This window comes from Neopsephotus bourkii, unplaced genomic scaffold (genome assembly GCF_033783945.1).
Source record: "Neopsephotus bourkii isolate Nb327-2 ecotype Australia unplaced genomic scaffold, CSIRO-AGI_Nbou_v1 NB_730, whole genome shotgun sequence".
Taxonomy (NCBI): domain Eukaryota; kingdom Metazoa; phylum Chordata; class Aves; order Psittaciformes; family Psittacidae; genus Neopsephotus; species Neopsephotus bourkii.
The window spans coordinates 1054244-1080255 of NW_026901228.1; the positions used below are offsets into that span (position 1 = coordinate 1054244).

Consider the following 26012-nt stretch of genomic DNA (forward strand, 5'->3'; position numbering starts at 1 on the left):
ATTCTAAGTTCATCCAGCTATCACTAAAAAAAAAAAATTAAAAAAAATGCCACTGAATATATAACTGAAGCAAAACTTTCAAAAGGAAGTCAGTGCTTTCTTAATCAGCTAAGTGCTTTTCAAACTTGTGTTACTAGAATTGAGTTACTTGAGTTACTGTAAATGTGTTTGATTTACATTTTCTCTTGTATTATTTGGCATGTTTGATTCTTTTTATTTACTGTGGTCTCAATATGTGCGTATATAACAAGATGTCTTAGTTTTATTTTCAAGTTATGCAGTAAATAATTCTTAAATATAACTTGATAATAGGTGCTACAAATAAAATTGAACTCAAGTAACTTTAGTAATTGTGGGCCACATAAAGAGGAAAAAAGGAAAAATATTTTTGCATTTTGTTATGTTCTCTGAAAGGAGCAGAAGCATAATTTCTGTCATTAATCATCTAATGCACTTTCACAGATTTTTTTTTTTATAGAAAATGAAAGTAAAAGCAATTCAAAACCTATAATAATGTTAGGAAAAAAAAAAAGGGGGAAATTGTGAAAGGTTCCTTAGACTGATTGTATAATGTAGGAGCACTCAGATTGCAGTTATTCTCTGGCCAAAGTAAATTTGAAACATTAAAAAAATCATACTATTTTGTCTTTCTAGCCAGGCAGACTGTGAACCATTTGCAATAAGAAAATACTTGTATTAAAATGAAAATTGTGCTAGACATTGATGTATCAATCTTATGTTTTGCATTCCCTGTGTGGGTGGGAGGAGGAATGGCCTTTACAGCAATGTATTTCTCTCCTACTTCTCCTTAAACAGTGGGCAGTCCTGGTTCACAGATGAGGAAAAATTAAAACATCAACATAGCCTAACAAAATTGACATGTACAGCTCAGTTCTTACAGTGATTCTAGTCATATATTCCAAGGCAAATAATCTATAAACTCATCCATAAGTATCAAAAATTGTACTCCGAAGAGTTTACTTTAAAATGGAACAGAGGTGAGTCCAATTTAAGGCATTATATGACAGATGTCAGCCTGCACTGACTTTATTGCCCTGGAATGTAACCCATTTCAACTGCTTCCTTCTGTTGCTTGCTCATGTTGGCTGAGAGCCATGAGCCAAGAAGAGTGAACAGTGTGGGAGGGATGTGTGCATTTGGTATGCAGACCTTTTGTACAGACTGCTTTGTCCCTTCTGGTGTATGCCAATGGCATGGAGCTGTGAGGGAGTTCTGTGGTTGGGTCAGACACATGCAAATGGCTACCCCAGCAGAGGCACGGCTTTGGCTGTGCTGGAGGTCACCTCTCACCATGCTGGCCCCCAGAAAGCTGCAGCCAAGACTGCTCTTTTTCTGAGCCTCCTGTACTTAGATTAACCTATCCTTTTCCCCATGTGCGTGCCTTATTGTGGGAAGGCTGCAGAGAGGAACTAACGCAAAGAGCAGCTAAACCATGGACCTTTAGCTTGAGAAGGATCTTCACAGTTTTGCATGCTTTTTTTTTTTTTAATTTCCATTCTAATATTATCCCAAACTTCTCCCCTTTCCTTTGTTACAGTCTTTTCTCCATGCTACAGCTCTGGACCAAACTTGTCTACCCAATTCTTCCCTGACCTCTCTTCTTGCAAATCATTTAAGTTGTTTTCCTTTATCTTTTCAGTTGATATTTACCATCTTTATTGCTTCCCAACATTATCTCAGGTTCCTATTGTTTGTTTATAGAGTGCATTGGTGGGAGCTGTTTATTCAGTACTGTGTTTACTCAATGGCATTGTTAGCCCTTTAGCACTACTGTCAATATAATTAATAATTATAAAATGGGAAACTGATCTTAGAGCCAGCGTCCTTGCTGCATAACTAGTTGTTCCAGCTCTTACTCTGGTATTTTTCCTAGATTTGTCTCTCTGATGTCCTTCCTGGCATCATTTGTTCTTTTCCTCAGATTTCATTTTAATTGTTATCTTTTAATTTTCTTTTTTATATTTTGCTTCTGTTAGTCCAGACTTTGGAAGCACTTAATTGCAGGGAGTGCTGCTACATCCAAGGGGCTGTCACATTGCTAAAATGAAATGTGTATTTATGTCCTTATAGAAACTGGACCATAGACTTAAACCTGAGGGTCAGCAGAGCCTTATCTTACATCTTTTGTCTGCTTCCAGTCTCCTATAGGTAGGGGTTATGTTAATGTACCAAGAATAACATAAATGTTGCACATGCTCTCGTGGAAGGTGCCCCTGGCAGGGGGTTTGAAACCAGATGATCTTTAAGGTCCCTTCCAACCCAAACGTTTCTATGATTCTAAGTATAAATAAGCATCAATACAGAAAATAAATGAGGTCATCGTGAGCCAGAACTGTATTATAGTCAGCAAGTCTGGATCCTTAAAGTTATTTTCTTCTTTTTTTCCTAACATATTATATCTGAGCTCCTTTTTCACTTGTAATTAGTCATATATATAAGTAGTGATAAGTTATCTTGTTATATTGAAGGGTAATGAAAATAATTAAGCAACACAAAATGAGAATTTTTCTGAACAATGAGAAGATAAACAGCTATATTCAAAGGATTCCTTTGCCTTTCATGCTAGCTTTGATTTTTCACACATTTTTAGAGCTTGAAGCCAGAGAAGGTTGTATACGTCTACAACTCTTGGGCATTAGACCTCTTGTCTAACCTCATAGGTCATCCTGTTATTCCTGTACTAAGTCCAATTATTTCATTTACACTGCTGCATAGCTTTAGTTTCAGTGTTTGGCCTGCGTGTACCTCTCCGGAATTATCAGTCATTGTTTTCAGATGTTCTAATGACATTTAATTCCAGAGTTTTGAAACCGCTAATTTAGGTTTCCCAAATTGAAGTGCCGTGGCCAATATAATTTTACTGGTTTGTAGTTGATATTTTCACTCTTCAGCTTTTTACTCTTTGCAAACTGTTGAAATGAATTTTTAAAGGAGAATTGATTATAACTTTGGTAAATGGACGTAATTACCAAGACTGTCTGTAGTTGGATTTTTACGTAAGAGGAACTATATTTATGGTATCTTTTCTTATTGGATGCAATGCTATGCCTGTAATATTTCTTTCTCAATACACTCCTTTTGTTAGGACCATCTGTAGTGCTTTTAAGTCAGTCATGTGTCTCCTGAGAGCACTTGAGTTATCCCAGTTTGATGTTGACATACTTACGTCGTGGTGGTGGTGTAGCATCATCTAAGGATGCATTCAGTGCCTTTGCAATTTGGCAGCATGCAAACATTTGATCTCACCAAATAAAAGTTTATAGAAGTGTCTACTGTTTGCTTTTAATTTAAGATAAATGTAGTTAAATAATATAGCTTCCATATGCTTCTGCATGTCATATGCTAACATGGTGGCATACATACTCTTGGGGGTGTCAAAACCAGAAGGCAGAGTCTGTCATCCTGTTAGACTGAATATCCTGTTAGCAGTCCTTGTTCAGTGTCCCGACAGGACTCCATAACTGCAGAAAGGGTAATTTCCTCCCCAAGCTGTACATTTAACACTTGACTTATGCCTTGAAGCAGAGGTTGCATCTGCAGCTATTTTCATTGCTCATATTAATTGTTAACTTTTCTTGACACCCTAATGAGTGTATCCACACTATGTTAAACAATTCCAGCTCTTTCCTGGAAAAAAAAAAGAAAAAAGAAAAATATTATTATCTTTTAGCATTTTAAACCTGATTACTTTTCAATTTAATTCATGATATTATTTCTGTTGTTATGAGAGAAAATGTACTTTTTGGGGGGGTGCCAGCCATTGTTTTGTGTAATTCAACAGAATTGCACTATATTGTCATCCCGCAGCTTGGCCCGAAGTGATTATTTCCGGTTTGGTGGCATTGACTGGTGGTAATAAGAAAGAATAGCAGGAGTTCAAAAGGAAATCCTGCATTTCCCCTCTTTATGGGAATCAATATTGTAATTTGAATCCCTTTATCTGGTATTGTCCTGTTATTAGCTGTTTCTATTCGTGTGTTTGTGGCCATTCTAAATGCTGCAGAGATGGTAGAAGTCACACATTATGTCTAGGGGGGATTTATTGTTACTATGTGATTTTTTTTCCTCGGCGCATAGGGCTGCAAATGGACTGCTCTCCAGTGGTACTCACTTTAAAAAAAAAAGAGATGTTGACATAGCAGACATGGCTTTGCGGTATGAGTTTATTAAAAACCACTGTGACAGAACTGAGGATTACAGGGAAATATTTTTTTATGCAACATAAACCACACATGAGCCAACCCAATCAGTAGTTTGAAACCACGGAGGATGAATAATTTTACTAACTTTCCTGAAGGTCCACTGAAAACAGATTTGTCTCATTCTATTTCCAGAAGTGCCTGTATTTGAAAATATTTTTCTTGTAAGTGTTAAAGCTAACTTAACTTAGAAATAAGTTCACAGCAGGCAGAAATGAGGTGATGAGTTCCTGAATGAATCACTGGAGTCGATCTGTCAGCTCTACTGATTTGTGTCTGGCCCTTTTCAATCCATTAAAATGCCCTAATGGGGCATTTGTTTTATTATTTAATTTATTTTAGCAGTTTATGCTGCTCACCTGAAGCATCATTGTAAGCATGTACCAGAAATCCTGCCATTTTTATGACTGACATGCTGTAAATATCAGGCCCATTAAGCTCAATCTTTTAAAGGTAATTCAGCTCAAAGTGACGAAGTCATACATTGGCATTGTCTTTGAAGATGGTAGCAGTCTCTTGAGTAGAAATTAATTGCCTTCTGGTATGACTGAAATGCACTGTACTGCTTAGGCAAATCCAAGGCAGCCTGAGTTTTTGATGTGTAAGGGTACTGGATGTTCATGGCTGGCATTTTATTTACACATGTGAAACAAGAAGCGCCTGCTTTAACAGCAGTGCTGCAGCTGCTTGGTTGGGTCTCCAAGAAGGTGCTCATCTGGGCCTACCAGTGTAGTGGTAACGCTGCTGGCACTGATAACCAGAAAAGCAAAATGTTTGCTTTCTAGGTAGTGTCTTAGGCATCAAAAAATGCTGTTTGGATTCCTTGCTCTTTGGCCATTGCCTTCTCTCCTTGCTGGCATGGGGGTTTTGTTGCTCTCTCAGGAATTACCGGGTTGAGTTAAAAGGATCAGTGCTTAAAAAAAGAAGCAATTCTCTATTTTCAACCACCTTCCTGTCCTTAATCACCTCACAGGAGATCATCCTTCTCTCCTCCTTTAAGTCTTAGATCTCTTACTAGACTATCCATTGTATTTTCTTCTTTTCAACTCCATCATGTCTCCATGCTTATACATGTATAACACACTATATTATTTGTAATTTTGACTTTCCTCTACACCAGTTTCTTTAAGCTCCATGATCTCTGTCAAATATTTGCCCTGATCTTGTATGTTCTTATATATCCATCACTTTTAGCATCAAAATAGGCTCAACAATCTCAGTGACTTATTTGTATGTTTAAAATTAAGCACATTTGTGCAGAAGATGAGGCCATTAGGTAATAACTCATTGCAGCATGGAGTGTCTAGTTTAACACTGATATTTAGAAGTTCCATCACTTGCGTTGCCATTAATAAATGTCAGGAATGAATTGTGGTCTTCTGTCAGACAGTAGTAAACATTGCAACGTGATGGTTTATTATGTAGGTTCAAAAACTGCTTCATGGGGCTGGTGGTGTAGGATACTGCTCATTTCCCTGCAGATGCTAGTGGCTGTCATGATGCTGAGAGGATGGTTTGCATATACTTGGCCGTACTTCACATGGACATATCTATGTTGCCAGAGTCCTTGCTGAAGGTAATGAGGCTACACAGACCTTGGGCATCAGATTCTATTACTTGTTTAACCTTCCTGAAGAGGGCAATTACCCTGCTTTCCATACAGAATGGTGACCTCTGTCCTTACGCTCTCGTAACTGAGAAGGGGAATGTGTCCAAGTTTCTGACTGCCAGAGTTGAGAGCTAGGAAGGGTCACAAGCATGGAAAGTCAAAGGTGAGGATCAACAATTTAGAGGTAGTTATGATGATTTATTGTCATTTGAGTCTAAAGAGACTTCTAACAATTGCTTAGCTTTTGCATGCTCTTCAAAATGCTGATTTTTTTCTTAGAAATCTAATTCCTTTTTTATTTATTTTTTTTTATTTCCAGATGGTTGCTAACCCATCCCTTGCTTCCATACAGTCCTGTAGTTAAAAAACAGGTGTACTCATTGCTAAGTTACACCCCAGTAAATCATTTAACTGTAAGAAAACAGAGTTCTCATTTTCTGTTTTCTTCATGCATTCCTAGTTGCATTAAGTGCTGACAACAAGGAAAAACATATGCTGTCTCAAAAACCTGAATTATTTAGGAATCTCCACAAAATAATATCACAGTTTGTTAAATAATAAAATCTGGATTAAATAATTTCATCTTCTGTTGCTTTATGATATGATGTGTGAACTTGCCTGAAATCAAAGTGCATGAGATGACTAAACTCTTGGGGCCAAATTCAGTTCCTGTCTCTGTCCCTGACTTTATTACTTTAATCAAGTCATGATCTTTCCTTTGGTTAACCTACAAAGTAGGATATAAATAGCCTATAATCTTAGAGATTTTGTGAGAATTAATTACTATTAATGAAACGAAAGACTCCATGATGTGCAGACTATTTTTATTTATTATAATTACTTATTAATTCACTGAAACTTTAGCAAGTTTTATTACAGGCTTCCTGTGACTCAGATTTACACATTAATAATTTTGTCCTCTGTCATGGCTATCCAGTGCCATTGTCCGCCCTGAAAAATTAGTCATTACAGTCTGAAAAAGGATAGGGGTGTTGAAGGAAAAGGGGATTGAGCTAAAATAAAACATGGCAAATCTTAAGTCCTGGGCTATGCCCTTGCAAACCTTGTTTGACTCTTACCTGGCCCCAGAGGCATCTACATCCAAATTCAGAGACCAGAGCAATAGCCCAGCCCTGTGCCTCGTGTTTCCTATTGGCATGGTCCAGTCTTTAGAGAGCTGTTGTAATCTTTGGGCAGGGCACTAGAGAAATGCATCGCATGTGAATGTGGGCTGCAGCCTTGATGTTGCTGTGCATGAAGACAAATCTCAGTATATGCACAGGGGCTCTGCTTCTGCCTGTGTGCAATGGCATTTCAGGTTGGATGGAGCTCAGCAGAGTAACACTGTCCTCAGTTGAGACCTGCAGATCAGGTTTCTTTTATTATTCTTTCTCTGTTTGTTTGTTTGTGTTTTTTTTCTTTTTTTTTTTCCCCTGTTAAAGGATCCATTCAGTAGTTCTCATTCATCCATCCTCATAGCAAGCTGTCATGCACTGTAAAAGCAGACTTCTAGTGCAGTAGCTGCAGTCCTTTTGTATCATGGCCACAGACTGAATGCTTGTGCCCTTCCTCTTACACAGCTCCATTTATGCCAGAGATTCAAAGGTTCAAATGGCCACAGAGTGGGAGAGCACAAAGTTTAGCACAATATTTAGGAAATTGCAGTTTCAGTTGCATGAGTGTTGTGTACATCAAAGCTTGGGAATCCTGGTCTTGGCCAACTATGTTTTCTGGAACATAGCCACAGTATTTTATCTTTTCTTGTTTGTTCGTACAGTGTATCATTGTTGAAGCCATTGCCCCCACCCTTAAAATGACTGCCTCCTTGAGAAGATTGAATTTATATCATCCTTTAGATAACACATGGCTCAAATAAGACTGTGTCTTCATGGTTTTGTGAAGTTTCAAGCACATATTTGAGTGATGCATGAATAATGACCTAAAAATAAATCAGCGTTATCCTATTAACCCAGGAGAGAGAGAATCTCACATAGAACACAAGTACTGACTGCACAGAGTATAACACAGGATACAAGTGTAAAGATTTCTGTAATTTTACTTCTCAGCTGTTACATGCCTCTCAGAGCACAACGACTCCGCCAGTGTTGGTGACTGCTTGCGGTGGGCTGGAGCTATGCCATCTCGTGTACAGGAGTGCCTCATTCCCTGCAAAGATGACTGCACATTTACGCCTTGGTCAAAATTTACAGCATGTTCATTTGACTGTGAATCAACTAGAAGTAGGAGGCGGTCACTAACAGGTATAATCTTTTATAATATTAATCTGATGGCGATACTTGTGAATAATGCCTCTCAGATGTTGGTGGACTGTTGTTGGGGTTTTGGGAAAGCCCAGACAGAGTACTGATCATCCTTAACTGTTTTTTGATCTGATACTGATCATTGACTGCTTTATTCACATACATTTTGTATTAGAATAGTGCAGAAAAAACTAAGCGGTTGAAAGCCATTTTTAGGCATAAACTAAATGCAACTATTCATTGTGCAAGTTTATCTGGCCTATTAATTTGGGAAGCATGCAGTAAATATGTGTACAAGTACATACTGTACAAGCACAGATCAGTGTGATTTTCTGTTTAAGACTCTTGAAATCTGGGCAAAGTTTAAAACTGAGAGATTTGTGCTCAGCAGTATCCAGTAAGTAGTTCAGGGGGGCAAATCAGTACCATGAATAAAGAAAAAACAGTATCATTAAACTAATTTTGTTTGTTCTTTTATATGTATCCATTAAAAACTCTAGTTCAAACCATTACATGGAGCAGTCTCCCATACTTGCTGTTGTGGTTTGTTATTATGTTATCTGAATGCTGACTAAACTGAAAAGCTTTAGAACTCTATAACATGAATAGTTTGGAACTGCTTGTTTTGTTCAGAGTTGTCTTCCCCACACATGCATAGCTAAATTGAATTAAAATGAATCATACTGTTTTCAGAAGGTTTACAAGAAATTTACTGTTATTGTTATTCTGAAAACTGGCATATTTTCATATTTCTCTGTGGTGTTTGAGAGCTATGGTGTAGCTGGCTTGAGTTTGCTTCATTTATAGAGGTGAAACTTGAAAGACTTCTACTATGGTGTAGAATATTAACATTGCTGTAAAAACATCTTCTGCGATAATGCCTGGGAACTGAATGGCAGAGAATTATGGTGGCTACCGCTGCTCCTTTCTTCTAGACTCACTTGTACCTGGCTGCATGGCTGTCTTGTTATTCAGTTTGCTACTGCTCAAATGATCCAAGTTTTTAGCAACTTACAATTACAGTATGCATATATAATGGCTTCAAGCTGCCATTTTTCAGTATGGCTCATTGAAGGATAAAGACTCCTCTTTTACTTAAAAATCATTATTATACATTTTTCTATTGTTTCTGCTAAACAGCATATTCTAAAATGTTCTCTGTATGTTTATAGTAGTAGAAATCCTTTATCTGTATCAGAATAATAGGTGGCTGTTCTTGTAGAAAATATGTAAGAATTAAGTGAATACTTACTTCCAGGCAGTTTTAAATCTGAATATTCTTTATGAACATCTGTGCAAGTTGCAAAACAATATAGGTCCAACCTATCCCCTTTCTTCCTATGTTCTATGTCAGACGTAAATCCATTTAAGTAAGTGGACCAGAAGTGGTTTCTCATAGGTTTTGATAGCTTGTCTCCTCACCAGCAAAGCATTTGTGACCAAACACCACCAGTTTTTCCCATATGACTTTGTTGGGTTCCCTTCCTCCTGCTGGGAAGCAGCTCATGGCCTCAGCCCCTGCCCAGCAAGAGTTCTGAAAAGCAAGTGTCAACATGCAGCAGGAGTCCCAGGTTGTGCTGGGGTGGGGACAGCACAACATCATAGATTACAGCAAGGGAAGACCAAATCAGATACCAGTTTTGGTTTGACCATATTTCAAAAGGGAAAGTCAGTGAGATTAGCGGTGTCTTGCACTTGTGTAAAACTTCATGAAAAGTGGAGCTAGCCAGAAGTCTTGAAAAATCTCATACACAGGAATTCAGTCCAAAGATTTAAGGAAAGTGCTATTTTGGGAAGTATTTCACAATGTCAGGGGAGTCCTTTATCCATTTGTATTTTCCCTTTCTGTAAGAGTACAAGAATTGTACCTCCTTGTTCAACACTCTGCGTGTTCTCCCGTGAATGTTTTTGCTTCATTCTGAGAGTTTGTCTTGGTTTAAACCAAGCCATTAACTACATACCATGCAGCCTCATTGCAGAATTCATTAACAGTGTCATTTCATAGGAATCTGCTAATTGTTTGCTAAGTATTTGCTTGCCTCCCACTCAGTTTTTAATAGTATTATTCATTTTACTTTGTAAGTAATCACAGACTTACGAAATTAGTCATTACTTAAGAAGTGAAAGACTTGTTACAGAACACATCAAAATTCAAAGTCATTATAATGAAAACAGTTTTAAAAGAAGTCTTCAGTTAATTAATACAGTCAATTAATTCACTTTATTATGGATACAATGTATTTTCTGTAGGAAGGTAGATTTTTAACGTTTCATGGATTTTTATGTACAGTATGTACTACCTGATAATATTTAATGCATATAATATTTGTTAGTGTTTAGAAATTTAATTTTAAAAAGAAAATACTATTTAATTGAAGTATTTATATCTTCAGAATTTCTGGAGGTAGTATTTTTAATAGTAGTTTTTAAAGATATCTCTGAAGGTGATAAAAACATCAGCATCACTAATTCTAAAACTACTTTGTGAAGAGTATGGGATGAATGTCACTTTTGCCCTCACATTAGGGCTTTCTCTTGCCAGTTTCATTAGAGGGAAGATTCCTACAAAACAGGTGACAGAGAAAGTTGGAAGAAAAGTGTCATATGTGTGAGATTATTAGCATCCTTAAATGTGCCTGATGTGCTTCATGCAATAATGGCAAACATGGCCAAGTCCCAAATTCCCATGTTTACCAATACAGTGCAGAATACACAGCTGTACGTATACACTGAGTTTGTGACTTCTGTCAGCTCATCAAACATAACCTGCTGGAAACGTCACTGCAGACCTCCCAATCTACTAAAAGCCTTTAAAAAGACTTTCCTTGAAATATGTGGAGTTGTATGTCTTATTCTACCTTAATCAAATTTTATTATAATACATAAGATTATATATAAATATGTATAAATATGTATATGTATGTATATACACACATAGAGAAATATCAAGATTCCAGCACTGTTTTATTTCTTTGTGTTTGTTATCCCTTTGTGCTAGAACTTTACATTCCCCTGAACTCTGAAAATACAGTTTTTAAAGAACTGGGGCTTGAAGGACACTCGTATTCATAGAATTGTATCATAGAATTCTAGAATGGTTTGGATTGCAAGGGACCTTAAAGATCATCTAGTTCCATCTCCCCTGACATGAGCAGGGACACCTTCTACTTCCTATCCCTGCCTGCTTTTGTAAAAAGTCCCTCTCTAGCTTTCTTATAGGCCCCTTTAGGTAGTGGAAGAGGTCTGCAATCCTTGCCCTTTATCTTTGGAAGTATGTGTTTGTATGCAAACAGTTATTGAGGACAGCCAGCTTGTGTTTCTATTATATTATGAAAAGACTCTTGGTTCCAGTCTAGAAAGAGGGTTTTGGGGTTGTATAACTTGCCTTTTGTTCTTAGTATCTTTTTTGTGTGTGGAATACCAAAGACAAAACATTTCTTTAGGGATCAAAGCATTAAAAAATTTTTTCAGAAGTATTTTTAGAGCATCCAAGATCTCTAGTGAAAATTTTGAATACAGTATACGGATGTGGTTTGTTAGTGAAGGTGAATTTCCCCCTTCTATGCAGATGACAAATGCAAAGATGTTTTTGAGCTCAGCAGCATAAAGATTGCTTCATATCATGTTGGCTAACCCATGCCATGAAAAACATTGATTTTATCATTAGAGGCTGCATACAGACATTTGTTCCCTTGAGTGAGTATAGGGATGCAGGGAGCATGAATTCTTTTCTTTACATTATCTCTTCTTTTACCGGGGACCTCTTCACATGTCTAGAAGTCTTGCAGGAACAGTCATGGAGAGTACGGTTGCAGAGAGCTGTACCACAGGTTTATTTGAATGCTGCTGCTTCCTGAAGCTTCTGAAAGAGCCTTCTTTTAAAACCCACTGAAGGAATAGAACAAAAGAAAATTTAAACCCAAATATAACCATTGAAATGCTATCCAGCCCTAGTAATTTACTGAGGATTAGCTTTTGTGCTTTTTTCAAAACACGGTTTGTGTGCAGAATGCATCTTCAACTAATTCGTAATGTAGCCTCAAAGAAGTTGTGGCTAATGTAGCTTTCTTTGGAAGCTGTCCTGGTAACCATTGATTGTGAGCAAATAGAAACAAAACAATATATTTGTTTTCATCAGATAAATAAAAAAAATGTTGCTATATAAAATTAAGAAGTATTATCTGGGCAGACCATTCCTAGAGTAAGGCTTTACATTTTTCTCCTTGCTCTACCCATCAAAACAGTATTTCCAAGTTCTCTGGCTGCCCTTCAAGATAAATACGTTGTCTTCACACACCATAGCACCGGCAGAAGGTAGTAGATACTTCAGAAATGTTCCTGGATGTTAACATTCAGATTGTCTTGGTTCCAATGTGTTGAATTCATGCAAGTATAAATAATATGATGTGGTGTTATCAAAAGTAGCAGATGTTAAGTAATGAACAAATTTCTGTGGTTGGAACAGGGCGAAGCAGAAAGCGAGACAAATGCCAGAATACAGAAATTTATCCTCAAGTTGAAACAGAGCTGTGCCCTTGCGAGGTGTTTACCTCCCAGCCCCATGGAAATTGGTCTGACTGCATTATCGGAGGAGGTACCTTTGAGCCACAGTTTCGAGCACAATCCTACAAAGACTCGAAGGAGTGTGGCAAGGGTGTACGACTGCGAGCTATTGCCTGTTACGATAAGACTGGCAGACTTGTGGAACCATCTCGCTGTAGCAGTTCAGGTAAGGAGAACTAAAAAAGTGTACAATGCATGTAAATAATCATGATGCTGAGCTTGGTTATCCACTCAATGGTTCATTTTAGAGCCAGCCTGTGGTGAAATAGCTTTCACAAAGTTGCCGTTAAGTGTTGAACGTTATTCTAATATCTTTTTGTTGCTCATAATACTGAGGTTTTTCTCAGTATAAGGATGTGCTGGCATTTCTACAATGGAAATGAAGTAGAGGAGAAGTACAATTGGCTATACTATCAGAATACCAGAGGCATTTCTTTCTTTGTCTGAAAATCCAATAAAAGTATAGGCTTAGAAGCTATATTTGTTTGAAGATATCACCTACTTGTTCAAAAATTTGTATATCTTTTCACTAAATTTGCAGGTTTGCATGTTGTTTTTTTTTTTTCAATGAAGGAATCAGGAATTTTCTTGAGACAATATTTAATTACAGTACTCTTATGACATCACCTGCTGTCTCTCATGCCAAGTACAAGACTTCAGCAGCAAGTGGTCTTCCTGCAATTTTGTGCTAGTCTCAAGCTTAAGTTGATTCACAGTGTATATTTCAATGTCACTGCTTATATTTCACATATAATAAAGTGAAGTATATGCAAGATATAATCAAGTAGCCTATATCAAGCAGAAAGAGGGCAGAATTAGAAGTAGACCAAGCAGGAAATGTCATTCCATCTAGATATTTTCTCCCAGCTTCCATGGTCTGTCCCAGACAAGATCCTTGTCTCTAAACTGGGAGACATAAATCTGATAGATGGACCATTCAGTGGATAAAGAGTTGGCTGGATGGCTGCACTCAAGAGTTGCCCAAGCAGAGACTGATAACAAGTGATGTACTTCAGGGGTCGGTGTTGGGACCAACCCTGTTCAACGTCTTTGTCAGTGACATGGATAGTGGGATTGATGTGCCCTCAGCAGGTTTGCTGGTGACACCAAGCTTTTTGGTTCAGTTGATCCGCTGGAGGGAGGAGATGGGATGCAGAGACACCTTGACATGCTTGAGAGGTGGGCCAGTGCCAGCGTCATGAAATTCAATCAAGACAAGTGCAAGGTTCTACACCTGGGTAGGGGCAATCCCAGGCACAGCTACAGATTGGGCAGAGAAGAGATTCAGAGCAGCCCTGTGGAGAAGGATTTGGGGGTGTTGGTCGATGGGAAACTGAACATGATCTGGCTTCAGTGTGTGCTTGCAGCCCAGAAAGTCAACCGTATCCTGGGCTGCATCAAAAGGAGTGTGACCAGCAGGTCGAAGGAGGTGATCCTGCCCCCCTACTCTGCTCTCATGAGACCTCACTTGGAGTATTGTGTGCAGTTCTGGTGTCCTCAACATAAAAAGGACATAGAACTGTTGGACAAGTCCAGAGGGGGACCACAGGGATGGTAAGGAGGCTGGAGCACCTCCTGTATGAAGACAGGCTGAGAGAGTTGAGTTGTTCAGTCTGGAGAAGAGAAGGGCGTGTGGATATCTCATAGTGGCCTTCCAGTATCTGAAGGGGGCCTACAAGGGCACTGGAGAGGGACTCTTTATCAGGGACTGTAGTGATAGGACAAGGGGCAATGGGTTTAAACTTAAACAGGGGAAGTTCAGGTTAGATACAAGGAAGAGGTTCTTTACTGTGAGGGTGGTGAGGCACTGGAATGGGCTGCCCAAGGAAGCTGTGAGTTTTCCATCCCTGGCAGTGTTCAAGTCCAGGCCAGGTTGGACAGAGCCTTGGGTGAGATGGTTTAGTGTGAGGTGTCCCTGCCTGTGGCAGGAGGGTTGGAACCAGGTGAACTTAAGGTCTTTTCCAACCCTAACTATTCTGTGGTTCTGTGAATCACAGTTTGTTGCTATCATTACACTAAATCGATTTGCACAAAAAAGCCCTTCTCTTAGGGCAAATTCTGTACCTGTCCTGCTCCCAAACCACTTAACACTGTCTGACTTACAGTCAAAAAGCTTAGGATACCACACAATGTGATGTAGTAGGTTGGAAGACTGCTATATGATGGGTGAGGGAGAAATGATGTCTCAGGTGGAGATTAAGTAATAGAGTCAGATCTATTAATGCTCCCAAATATATAAGGGTGCAGAGAAAGAAGTGGAACTGCTCTGTGGAGGGTCTTCAGGATGAGGCTCAGCAGCCTGAGCTGCATGTAATAAAAGGAAAAAAACCCACTGAAGTGATTCAGTCCTAGAGTGAATTCCTCTCACAGCTGTTGATGGCTGTTCCAGCTGGCTGCACGTCTTCATAAAGCAGCTTTCCATGGTTTGTGTTTCAACAATGTGCTTTTGTACCAATTGATTATGCCTCTGTGGCCCATGAAGGAGGAACGCTCTACCTTTCGCCCACAACATTACCTTTTCTTCTGCAAAAACAGAGCTGTTGGGTTTTGAAAGGCAGGTTTGCCTGTGCTGTGACTTGCTCTTTCAAAAAACTCAGGGTTTTTATCACTATTAAAAAGAGTAGGTTGTGCGTGGGGCTTTTCTGAATAACCTTGAAGCCTGCTTTCTGTCAGTGATATTTATGTGGCATTTTTAATGATCTGGCTTCTCTTAGGGAGGTAGTAGGGAGTGGTAGCTCAAGGGAATTATTGTTGGCTTTCTTGTCTTCAGCTTTTTACCTGAGCAGAAATAATTGCAGCTCAGCTCTGGCCCAGGATCCATGTCAGAGGCCAGAGGGGTGGTCAGTACTGTACAGCAGAGCCCTGTCATATGCCTGTCCTCAGAGTGTTCTGAAGACCTTTAGATTTGGAAGTGGGATGTAAACGAGGGGTGAGATGTTTTACTTCTGGATGCCCCACAAGGAGTCCTCTTAAGGGTGGACTGTTAATCTCCAGCCAGACCCGTGTTTAATACCCAGTATGTTTAATCTCCTAATCACTACCCAAGTTAAAAACCTTCCTTTCCCTGCAAGGCGAGTGGGAGAGCAGCATTGCCTTGGTCTCTAGAGGACACAGGTATTTTGGTGACTTCGGGTGTGAACTGTGCAAAAGTGGAGAGAAAGTTCCGTGGACTCCACTACTATCACTTTGAAGCTGCCTTCCATCCAGAGGAGTTTAGTGAGGATAAGCCTGATATTTACGATCTTTAGAGCTGGGAGCCTTCAAAATATACCTCTGAACACATTATTGAATTAGTGATAGAAACAAATCATTATCCAATTAATAATTAGCAGAATGTTATTCAACCATAAAAGAGAAGAGCAAATTACAGAAGCATGCATAATTCCTAAGCCCTGAGAAATTGTTCATAACAGGTTTTTTTTTTAAGTAGCTCAGTTCGTCTTGTTCACAATTATCATCAGGTGACCTTTTAACATTTGCCAACAAACCATATTATGGCTAAGTCATTGACCTACATATTGAATGCCAATCACTGTGATATCTAGGCACTGTTCTTGCTTTGTAAGATGTGGGGGTAAGTATATTCCTCTTTTAATGCATAGAATTATATAATGGATTTGGGTTGGAAGGAACTTTAAAGATCATCTGGTTCCAATCTCCCTGCCATGGGCAAGGTCACCTTCCACTAGACCAGGTTGCTCAAAGCCCCATCCAGCCTGGCCTTGAACCCTGCTAGGGATGGGGCAGCCGCATCTGGGCACCTTGTTCCACTGCCTCACCACCCTCATAGTGAAGAACTTCTTCCTAATACCTAATCTAAATCTACCCTCTTTCAGTTTAAAGCCATCCCCCCTTGTCCTATCATTGTTTCTTTCAATCTTCTGACATCTCTTTGTTTCCTGCTCTTTTACTTTTGCAGGACAGTGCATTTCCTTCCTTTCTCTTGAACCAGGACAGAAATGAGAAGTTGTAACACTTAGACCTTAGTTCTTTGCTACATCCTTTTAAAGAACTTTTACGAAATTCAGAAAGAAAGATGTAAGGATGTAAACTTTGTCTTAGAAGTAGATTTAAGTTTGTTCAAGACTTGATAGTGCCATGAACACAAGGTGTAAGACAACAAAAATAGAATACATCAGTTTATGGCTTTTCTAGAGAGCAAACTCTGGCTCTTGCCTTCTTGCTGCAATGATTTTTATTTTACCTGACAGAAACCTGTCTGTTGAACTTACCAATTCAGTAGGGTTTAGTTTGCTTATGGCAATGTGAATGTATAGTAGCTACCGAGTGGACTACTGTGAGTTTGAGTCTAACGTAGAAATTAATCATGAGGTCTGAGGCTCTGATTTTACACTGAGGTTTTTGAGCAATTATTCATTTGCAGCTTAAGGGGGGAGACACCCAAACCAAAAAGGTCTGTTCGTCTGTTTGTTGCAGTCTAGACTACAACTCTCCTAAGCCTATTATCTACAAATATATTAACCCTTTAAGCATGCCTTTTCAACAGGAAATGGATTTTCTCCCCATTGACATAGTTACTGCATACAGAGTATCCCAAGGTCCAGAATCAGTGAAAACAAAAGCATTCCAGATGTGCTATAATGGAAATGCACTACTAGCTTGCCTGGTGTCTACAGTTTCTTCTGTGAGGATGCAAGATGTGGGCTGGAGGGACCTCTGTCCTGACCCAGCACAACTGAGCACAGTTTGTGGGAATACTTTGGGTCAACTGCTGTGGGTACACACATCAAACCTCAGTAATTTAACTATCCTCACTGAAGTTTAGTCATGAGGGTTAGCTCACAATCATTAGATATGACAAGATTAGCTCACAATCATTAGATACAACAAAGTTAGCTCATGATTATTAGATATGACACGCTTAAACTTGCAAAACCCAGAATTGCCTGAATTTTATTTCTTTCTATACCAAACTTTTTCTCTGATGTTCAGAAAACAAGCACAGTATAGCTTTTTTCTCCCTTTTATTTTATTTTATTTTTTAATGACTGGATTTTGTGGTAAGTCCACTGCTTTATTTTAGTGATAAGCCATTGTTTTCCTTGATCACCCATTCAATAAGCTCAACAAATGAGTGACCTGCAGTTTTCAATTTGAGCTAATTATTTTATTTCCCTGAATTTAGTTCACTTGTCTTTTCTTTCCTTTAATTTTTAACTTATGCAATCATAGATAGGGCTAACTATCCCTAACTACATTGCAAAAATGTAATTGATAGTTTGCCTCAATATGCCTTCCCATCAGAAGGCTGGCTTGTACTGCCTTCATCTTACTGCTAGTGCAGGTCTCTGCTGGCTGATGGTTGGAACATCCTTGTTGGACATGAAATTGTCCTCTTAATTGCAGTTCCTTTACTTCTCAATCTGTCATCCAAGTTCCTCATATCCCTTTTGTTTTGAATTATTTCATGTAGCTCCTTTGCTTCTCTTTCTTGTGTGCTGTGCCAACAGGGTTTTTTTAATCTTAGAGGGACACAGGGTGCCTCATCTGTTCCAAATCAAACAGTGGAGAATTGTGTTCTTTTGCACAGAGGTTCTGATTTTGATCTAAGACACAATTTATGGAAAGCAGGAATTTCTGAAGAGCATTTATATAGTTCAGGTTCCACTGTGCTTGCAACAACAGGAACCTGGACAAAACAAACAGATAGATCCTGGCTTTAAATCACAGAGTGGTTAGATTCAATCTATGGTCACCTTAAAAAGCTTTTGTTATCTCTAAATTTATAAAGGGCACGGTAGGGATGCTCATATACTTCCGTATTCTCAACAATGCCGTGTTTTACTGTACACGGTTTAGTTGTGGGTGGACAAACCAAAGAGGACTAGGGTTGCACAGAGGGTTCCCCAGCACCTTCTGATGCAGGGGTGTCACTTGGCTTCTCCCAGTCAGGTCGATGAAACTGCTACTGGGAAGCTGCTGGCAAGGTCATCTTTAATCCCAGATGGGTGGTATTAGCAAAAATATGCACCAGGAGGAATTAAAAATTTTGGTGATGTGAAAACTCATAGTTTTTGTGGTTGCAGGAAGGATGTTCCCTGCTCTGAGGCACATCAGGGAGCATGTGCCAGCAGTCACAGTGCTGCTTCTGTCATGATCAGGCATGTCCCCAGTATTGAGAGATTTAGGACAGTATGCAAAGGTCACGGATCAGAAGTTTCAACTCCCACAGCTGAAAGCCAGGTAGTATCAAGTCTCATGAAGTTTGATTTTTTGAAAGGTCAGCCGAGAGTAGTGCTGTATTTCTACCCAGGGCATTCCTCTGGGATTTATGCTCCCTTACATGAAAATCCTGGCCACCAGCTTGAAACACATTGCATGACCTACCTGTGAGTTAACACAAGGACCTTCTCTAAAACCCTGCAGTGTGTGAATCCCTGCACTGTCATTTTAGGAGAAAATGAACTATTTTCAGGTAACCTTTAATCAGTAGCTTACAATAATCCTTCTGCAAAATTGTATTTTTGTAGCTCAAAAAACCATAAGCAGAGTTGAATAGGTGTGTCAGGCAAGCCTGACAAGGGGAAAAAAAATGGTCCATGGTGGCCTTTCCCCAGAACATCCCCTGCACTCGCACACACCCCCAGCCTGGGAGCTGAGGGGAGAGTTCTAAGATGTTATTGTTAGTTGGACTAGGTTTGCAGCTTATTGCAACTAATTCCGCTGGTGCTTGTAATGCATTTGTATCTACCTAATCTACAAGGAACAGTGAACCAATCAGAAGAAGGCATCAAGGAGATAAATAGAGAGGAATCAAACCAGTTTTCACCAGCTATCTGGTTTGGACTGTTGCTGTGCACGGTTCAAAAATACAGACCGAGGAAGATACTGAGCCTTCATCAAAAAGACCCCCACGCGAGACCACTGGGGGTAGTGCGCAAATGCAAAGAAAGTGTTCCCTTAATTTGAATAAAGCTCCACCTACCCTCAGTTGATGCATATGTAAAACCAGCCACTCCCTCTGATGTAGGTTGGCCCCTTTGTCAGAGGGAGTGTGTATTTTGGCAACATAAAAAGCCCAAACCTCATGCAGTACAGGGAGGCAGACCCTCATACCACCCAAGTTAAAGTTGCCTCTGTGGGGACGCCCTCTGCGGTGGAGCCTGCCAGCTCATACCGCTATGATGTCTCTTGGACATGGTTTCCTAATCACCATCACATGGTCTCTGGGATCGGTAAGATAAACACTCGATAACAAGATCCATCACTGTTTCTTTAACTCTTTCCTGGCTTTTCCTCCCTAGCTCTTTCCCCCCCACCCCCCTTCCCTCTTATAATAAACTAGGGTTTTTTTATCCATTGTGTCTTGCCTCTCTCTCTCAACCTGAAATCCTTGAGCTCTGGAACATAATTGGTGATGAGAATGGGATTCTGGGTCTGTGACACTGTGAGAGATATTCGGGTATAACAAGCATTAGTGGGGCAGTGTAGCAAGTTTCACACTGGGTTCCACACCTCACATATTTGTGAGTCGGCATATTGTGGTATACGAGAAATACTGGGGCTGGGTGATGGGGTATACAGCCCCTGGGTTCCATGTGTTGCATCTTCGTGTGTAGTGGGGTCATGTGGTGGAGTGCACAGCTACTGGATTGCGCCACTCCTAAGTTGTTTAGTTGTTAGTTGTGAGTAACCACGTTCTAAAAGAAGCCACCCTTCAGCCTGCAGAAATGGGAAGGGCTGGTGGAACTGATAACCTGGGGGAGGGGGTATATTTGTGTCCTCCTGCCTACAGGTCTGTGGTGGCTGCCTGCAAAGTCTGTTAAGCCATACCATGAGCTGGACTGACAAGTTGAAGAACCCAAATCCTCAGCTGCAGGAGCTGAGCGTGAAGACCCTGAGCAGAATGCGACAGGAACAGAAAAGGGAGCGATTTGCAAAACATTGCTTGGGGGCAACTGAAAAGTAACGAATATGTGTGCTTGCAATGTAGCAATTATTAGAGGCTGGGATTTTGTGTATAAACCACCTGTATTTACTAGCCAGTCACTAATTAGAAACTACACCTTTTATCATATGGATTTGTCACTTGTAAAAGAGATGTTAGAGCATGCAAATTTACAGCAGCTGATAGAACTTGCTAAGGCAGAAGCTAGAAAGATTCTAATAGGACGGTAGTGTTATAAAGCAGGTAATGGAACCAATTAAGAGGGTGGAAGAACCCCACTGGTGGGAAATTCTTTTTTTGTCTGGTCCCCACCGCAACCAGCATCTTCAGCACTCTGCTGCACCCTGTAGTAGTTTTACTGCTAATGTAAATCTGTATGGGCTTTGCCATTGTAACGACTTGTTACTGGGTGAAGCAGGTGAAACTGTGCATTGACAACAAGGTGCAAGAACTGAAGCTGGCCAAATGCCTCCTACCATAGTGAAGGGCAAGACTGGGTTGGTATCTGCGTTTGCCACCAAGAAGAACCTTTAGCTCTGCTGCTGGCTGCTGCCATGCCAGACCTTGATGTGAGGGATGGCCTCTTCTGTTATAAGAGGACCATCCAGGAGGGAAGGGCAGGCCAAGCAGCCTGTGGTTGACACGAGAGAGGATCTAGTCCAAATCCCCTGCTCAAGCAGGAGCATCAAAAGCAGGTTTTATAATTAGTGTAACTGTTATAATAACTAACTATCGTATTTGAATCTTGTGTTCTTCAAGGCTAATGTCAAGAAGCTGCTCTTGTGTGATTTAAGATTCCTTAAGCAGAGAAGGAGATAAAGAAAGCCAAGGACTGTGTCTTTGGAAGTAACAGCATCTATCTGAGGTTCCCAAGACTCCCAGTATATCTGGCCAACACTTTGGTGAAACCTTGTTTTTGGAGCCTGGACATTACCACTTTACTTTGCTTTTCGTCCATGTCATCTAGAGGCTTGTTACCAGTTTGTGAAGAACCAAAGCCAGAGTGTTCGCCGCCTTGATCGTGCAAAACAAAAATAGGGCAACGATTGATTTTTTTTTTGCTTTTAGTGCATAAGCATGGGTGCAAGGACTTTGAGGGGTTATGTTGCATGAATTTAGGTGACTACTCCAGTTCAATACATGCACAAATATGAAAGTTAAAGACCCTCAGTAGCCAGCTAGCAGAAAACAACAGGTGGAACCCCTTTCAGGGATGGAGATAGGGGTGGAACTGGCTGCAAAAAGCTGTTATAGTATTAGTGGCAATAGGTATTGAGTTTTTATGTATTTTATGTTGTGTTCCTTGTCTTTCAGCATTGATCTGTTCCCTTATAGATAGTATATTATACAAAACTGTATACGGTTGGTAAAATTTTTGTGTGTTCCAACTGCGGACCACGGGGTGGCATGCATCAGTGCCAGTAGATAATGGTCTGTGGTGAAACGCACAAAAATAGAACAGTACTGTTTGGCATGGGTTGTGGGAACATAACCTTGAAAATAGGGGAGTTAACACTGCTGTTAGCAAAAGGGAGTCTTATACCAGTTGCAAGACACATGAGGTAATGGTCCGTGGTGGCTCCTCCCCGAAAATCCCCTGAAAGTACTACAGTCCACTTTGAAAATCCCCAAACAGAGACCCTTTTGTGCTAACTGTGCAGTTGTAGCAAATAACCATAATGGGCCACTCCTTCCGATGTAGGCTGGCCCCCTGCATCGGAATCACAGTATCACAGTATCACAGTATGTTAGAGATTGGAAGGGACCTCAAAAGATCATCTAGTCCAATCCCCCTGCCGGAGCAGGAACACCTAGATAAGGTTACACAGGAACGTGTCCAGGTGGGCTTTGAATGTCTCCAAAGAAGGAGATTCCACAACCTCCCTGGGCAGCCTGTTCCAGTGTTCCGTCACCCTCACTGAGAAGAAGTTTCTTCTCAGGTTTAAGTGGAACCTCTTGTGTTCCAATTTATACCCATTTCCCCTTGTCCTTTCATTGTTTGCCACTGAGAAGAGCCTGGCTCCATCCTCGTGACACTCCCCCTTTATATATTTATATACACTAATAAGGTCACCCCTCAATCTCCTCTTCTCCAAACTATAGAGACCCAGCTCCCTCAGCCTCTCCTCATAAGGGAGATGCTCCACTCCCTTAATCATCTTAGTTGCCCTGCGCTGGACTCTCTCCAGCAGGTCCCTGTCCTTCTTAAACTGAGGGGCCCAGAACTGGACACAATATTCCAGATGAGGTCTCACCAGGGCTGAGTAGAGGGGAAGGAGGACCTCTCTCGACCTACTAACCACCCCCCTTCTAATACACCCAGGATGCCATTGGCCTTCTTGGCCACAAGGGCACAGTGTCGGCTCATGGTCACCCTGCACCCCCAGGTCCCTCTCCCTCACTGCTCTAAGGTGTTCCCAGCTATACTGGAACCTGGGGTTGTTCCTGCCCAGATGCAGGACACTTTCCCTTGTTATATTTCATAAGTTATTCCCGCCCAGCTCTCCAGCCTGTGGTTGTGGGGTTGGGTGGTGTTGTGTTGTTGTGTGTTTTTTTTGTTGTTTTTTTTGGTGTGTTGGGTTGTGGTTGTGGCCCCAGGATGCCATTGGCCTTCTTGGCCACAAGGGCACAGTGTCGGCTCATGGTCATCCTGTCGTCCACTAGGACCCCCAGGTCCCTCTCCCCTACACTGCTCTCTAACAGGTCATTCCCCAATCTATACTGGAACCTGGGGTTGTTCCTGCCCAGATGCAGGACTCTACACTTTCCCTTGTTATATTTCATCAAGTTATTCCCCGCCCAACCCTCCAGCCTGTCCAGGTCTCTCTGGATGGCAGCACAGCCTTCTGGCATGTCGGCCACCCCTCCCAGCTTAGTGTCATCAGCAAACTTGCTGATAGTACACTCAATTCCCTCATCTAAATCGTTGATGAATATATTAAATAATACTGGTCCCAGTACCGACCCTTGAGGCACTCCACTAGATACAGGCCTCCAACTAGACTCCGCCCCATAGACTACAACTCTCTGGCTTCTCTCCTTCAGCCAGTTCACAGTCCACCTCACTACCCGATCATCCAGACCACACTTCCTCAATTTAGCCGCAAGGATGCTGTGGGAGACCGTGTCAAACGCTTTGCTGAAGTCAAGGTAGACCACATCCACCGCTCTGCCATCATCCATCCACCGTGTTATTTCCTCATAAAAGGCTACGAGATTGGTCAAGCATGACTTCCCCTTGGTGAAGCCATGTTGACTGCCCCTCATAACCCTCTTATCCTTGATATGCCTTAAGATGGCACCAAGGATAAGGTGTTCCATCACTTTCCCAGGAATGGAGGTGAGGCTGACTGGTCTATAGTTACCCGGGTCCTCCTTCTTGCCCTTTTTGAAGACAGGAGTGACATTTGCTTTCCTCCAGTCCTCAGGCACCTCTCCCGTTTCCCAAGACTTGGTAAAGATGATGGAGAGTGGTCTAGCAATGACCTCAGCCAGTTCCCTCAGCACCCGCGGGTGCATCCCATCTGGACCCATGGATTTATGGATGTCCAGATTGCTCAACTGGTCTTTAACCCATTCCTCATCGACTAAGGCAGACCGCTCCGTTGACCTGTCTTCATCTGAGGTCTCAGCGGTACAGGGCTCTTCAGGACTGCCTCCGGCAGAGTAGACAGAGACAAAGAAGGCATTCAGTAACTCTGCCATCTCTGTATCTTCTGTCAGCAGGGCACCGGTCCCGTTCATCAGCGGGCCTACATTGCCTCTGGTGTTAGTATGAGTGTGCCCTTTCTCTAGCATAAAAGCCTGAGCCTCATGCAATGCGGGGAGGCAGACCCTCATACCACCCAGGTCAACGTTGCCTCCACAGGGACTCCTGCTAAGGTTGAGCCCGCCGCCTTGCGCTGCAATCATTGGAGATCTCTCAGAGCTGGTTTCCTGATCGTCATCACATGGTCTTTAGGGTTGGTAAGATAAACACTTCCCAAAAATACCCATCACTGTTTCTTTTACCCTTTGCCATCTCTTCTTCGTTATCTTTTCCTATAGTAATGAGCTAGTTGTTTTTTTTATCCGTTGTGTCTTACCTATCTCTCAACCTGGAATCCTTGAACAATAGGTTAAAGAAATAGGAGCCAAGTCTATCCCGGACTGATAGCAAACTTAACTTTCCTACAAAATAACAATTTTGAAAAAAAAATAATAATTTGAAAGCTATGTTAAATATATTCCTGTTTGGTTTTGGAATTATATCTTGTTTTGGCAATTCCTGTGGTATACAATTCTTTATATCTGGTAAATTTTATTTTGAAGAATGAAATTGTTGCAGAAATCCATGATTTTGTTTTGGAAATCTTCAGAAATTGAAACTTTTCTATACAGTTTTCACATGTGTTTTTCAGAATATTCCTAAGTATTTAATTTCATTCTTAGTCTAACTGAAATTTTCAATTGAAATTTATTTTTTTAACACAAGCCATTAATTCTAGAATCCAACTAGTTTTAGTTTTAAGGGGATTCTGTGCTTTAACAAACAGCACCCTACAAACACCTTACGAATGAGGCCTCATTTCTGGAGGCCTTATTCTTGGCAGCCTAATCTCTTTTACAAAGAATATGGGCAACTCTGCCTAGCCTGTCCTCTTCTCAGCTCCATACCCCACAGGTGACAGCCTCAGGATGCTTTCTCCTCTCTTAAAGTGTGGGAGTAGTAGGTGGTCTTGGCACCATCAGTTAAATACAGTATGTAAAGCCTGTGCTCAGACTACCCTAAACCTTCTGTTGGCATTTGAGTTTAATTAGATATTACAGTACTCCTGTTTCTCCCTGTGGTTTCTCCTGTGTGCTTCTACAGTATATCTGTCATGGTTTAAACCCAGCTGGCAGCTAAGCCCCACACAGCAGCTCATTTATTCCCCTCCAGTGGGATGGGAGAAAGGAGAGTAAAAGTGAGAAAACTCATGGATTGAAATAAAGACAGTTTAATAAGCAAAGCAAAAGTCATGCACACACACCAGGAATTCAGCAAACCAAGCAATTCAAAACAAACCAAGTAATTCATTCACCACTTCCAATGGACAGGCAGGTGTTCAGGGAAGCAGGGCTCCATCATATGTAACTGTTACATGGGAAGACAAAATTCACTGTGAACATTCCCCCTTTCCCCCCTAGCTTCACATGCTGAGCATGACACCATATGGTCTGCAATATCCCTTTGGTCATTTGGGGTCAGCTGTCCTGGCTGTATCCTTTCCCAGCCGCTTGTGCACCCCCAGGTTACTCACTGGTGGTGTGGGGTGAGGAGCAGAAAAGTCCTTGATTCTGTGTAAGCACTGCTCAGCAGTAACAAAAACATCCCTGTGTCATCAGCAGTGTTTTTAGCACAAATCCATAACAGCCCCATGCTAGCAGCTACTGTAAAGAAAATTAACTCTACTCCAGCTAAAGCCACT

General features: G+C 40.9%; 1 protein-coding gene across 3 annotated transcripts in view; it reads left to right on the forward strand.

Moving 5' to 3' along the window:
* The window catches only part of THSD7B (thrombospondin type 1 domain containing 7B), a 349927-nt gene that overhangs the window by 229570 nt on the left and 94345 nt on the right, over positions 1-26012 (forward strand). For all 3 annotated transcript variants that reach the window (XM_061354342.1, XM_061354341.1, XM_061354343.1), the window contains 2 exons: positions 7896-8090; positions 12556-12819. In XM_061354342.1, coding sequence (XP_061210326.1) covers positions 7896-8090; positions 12556-12819 — 459 coding nt within the window. The remainder of the gene's footprint in view (positions 1-7895; positions 8091-12555; positions 12820-26012) is intronic.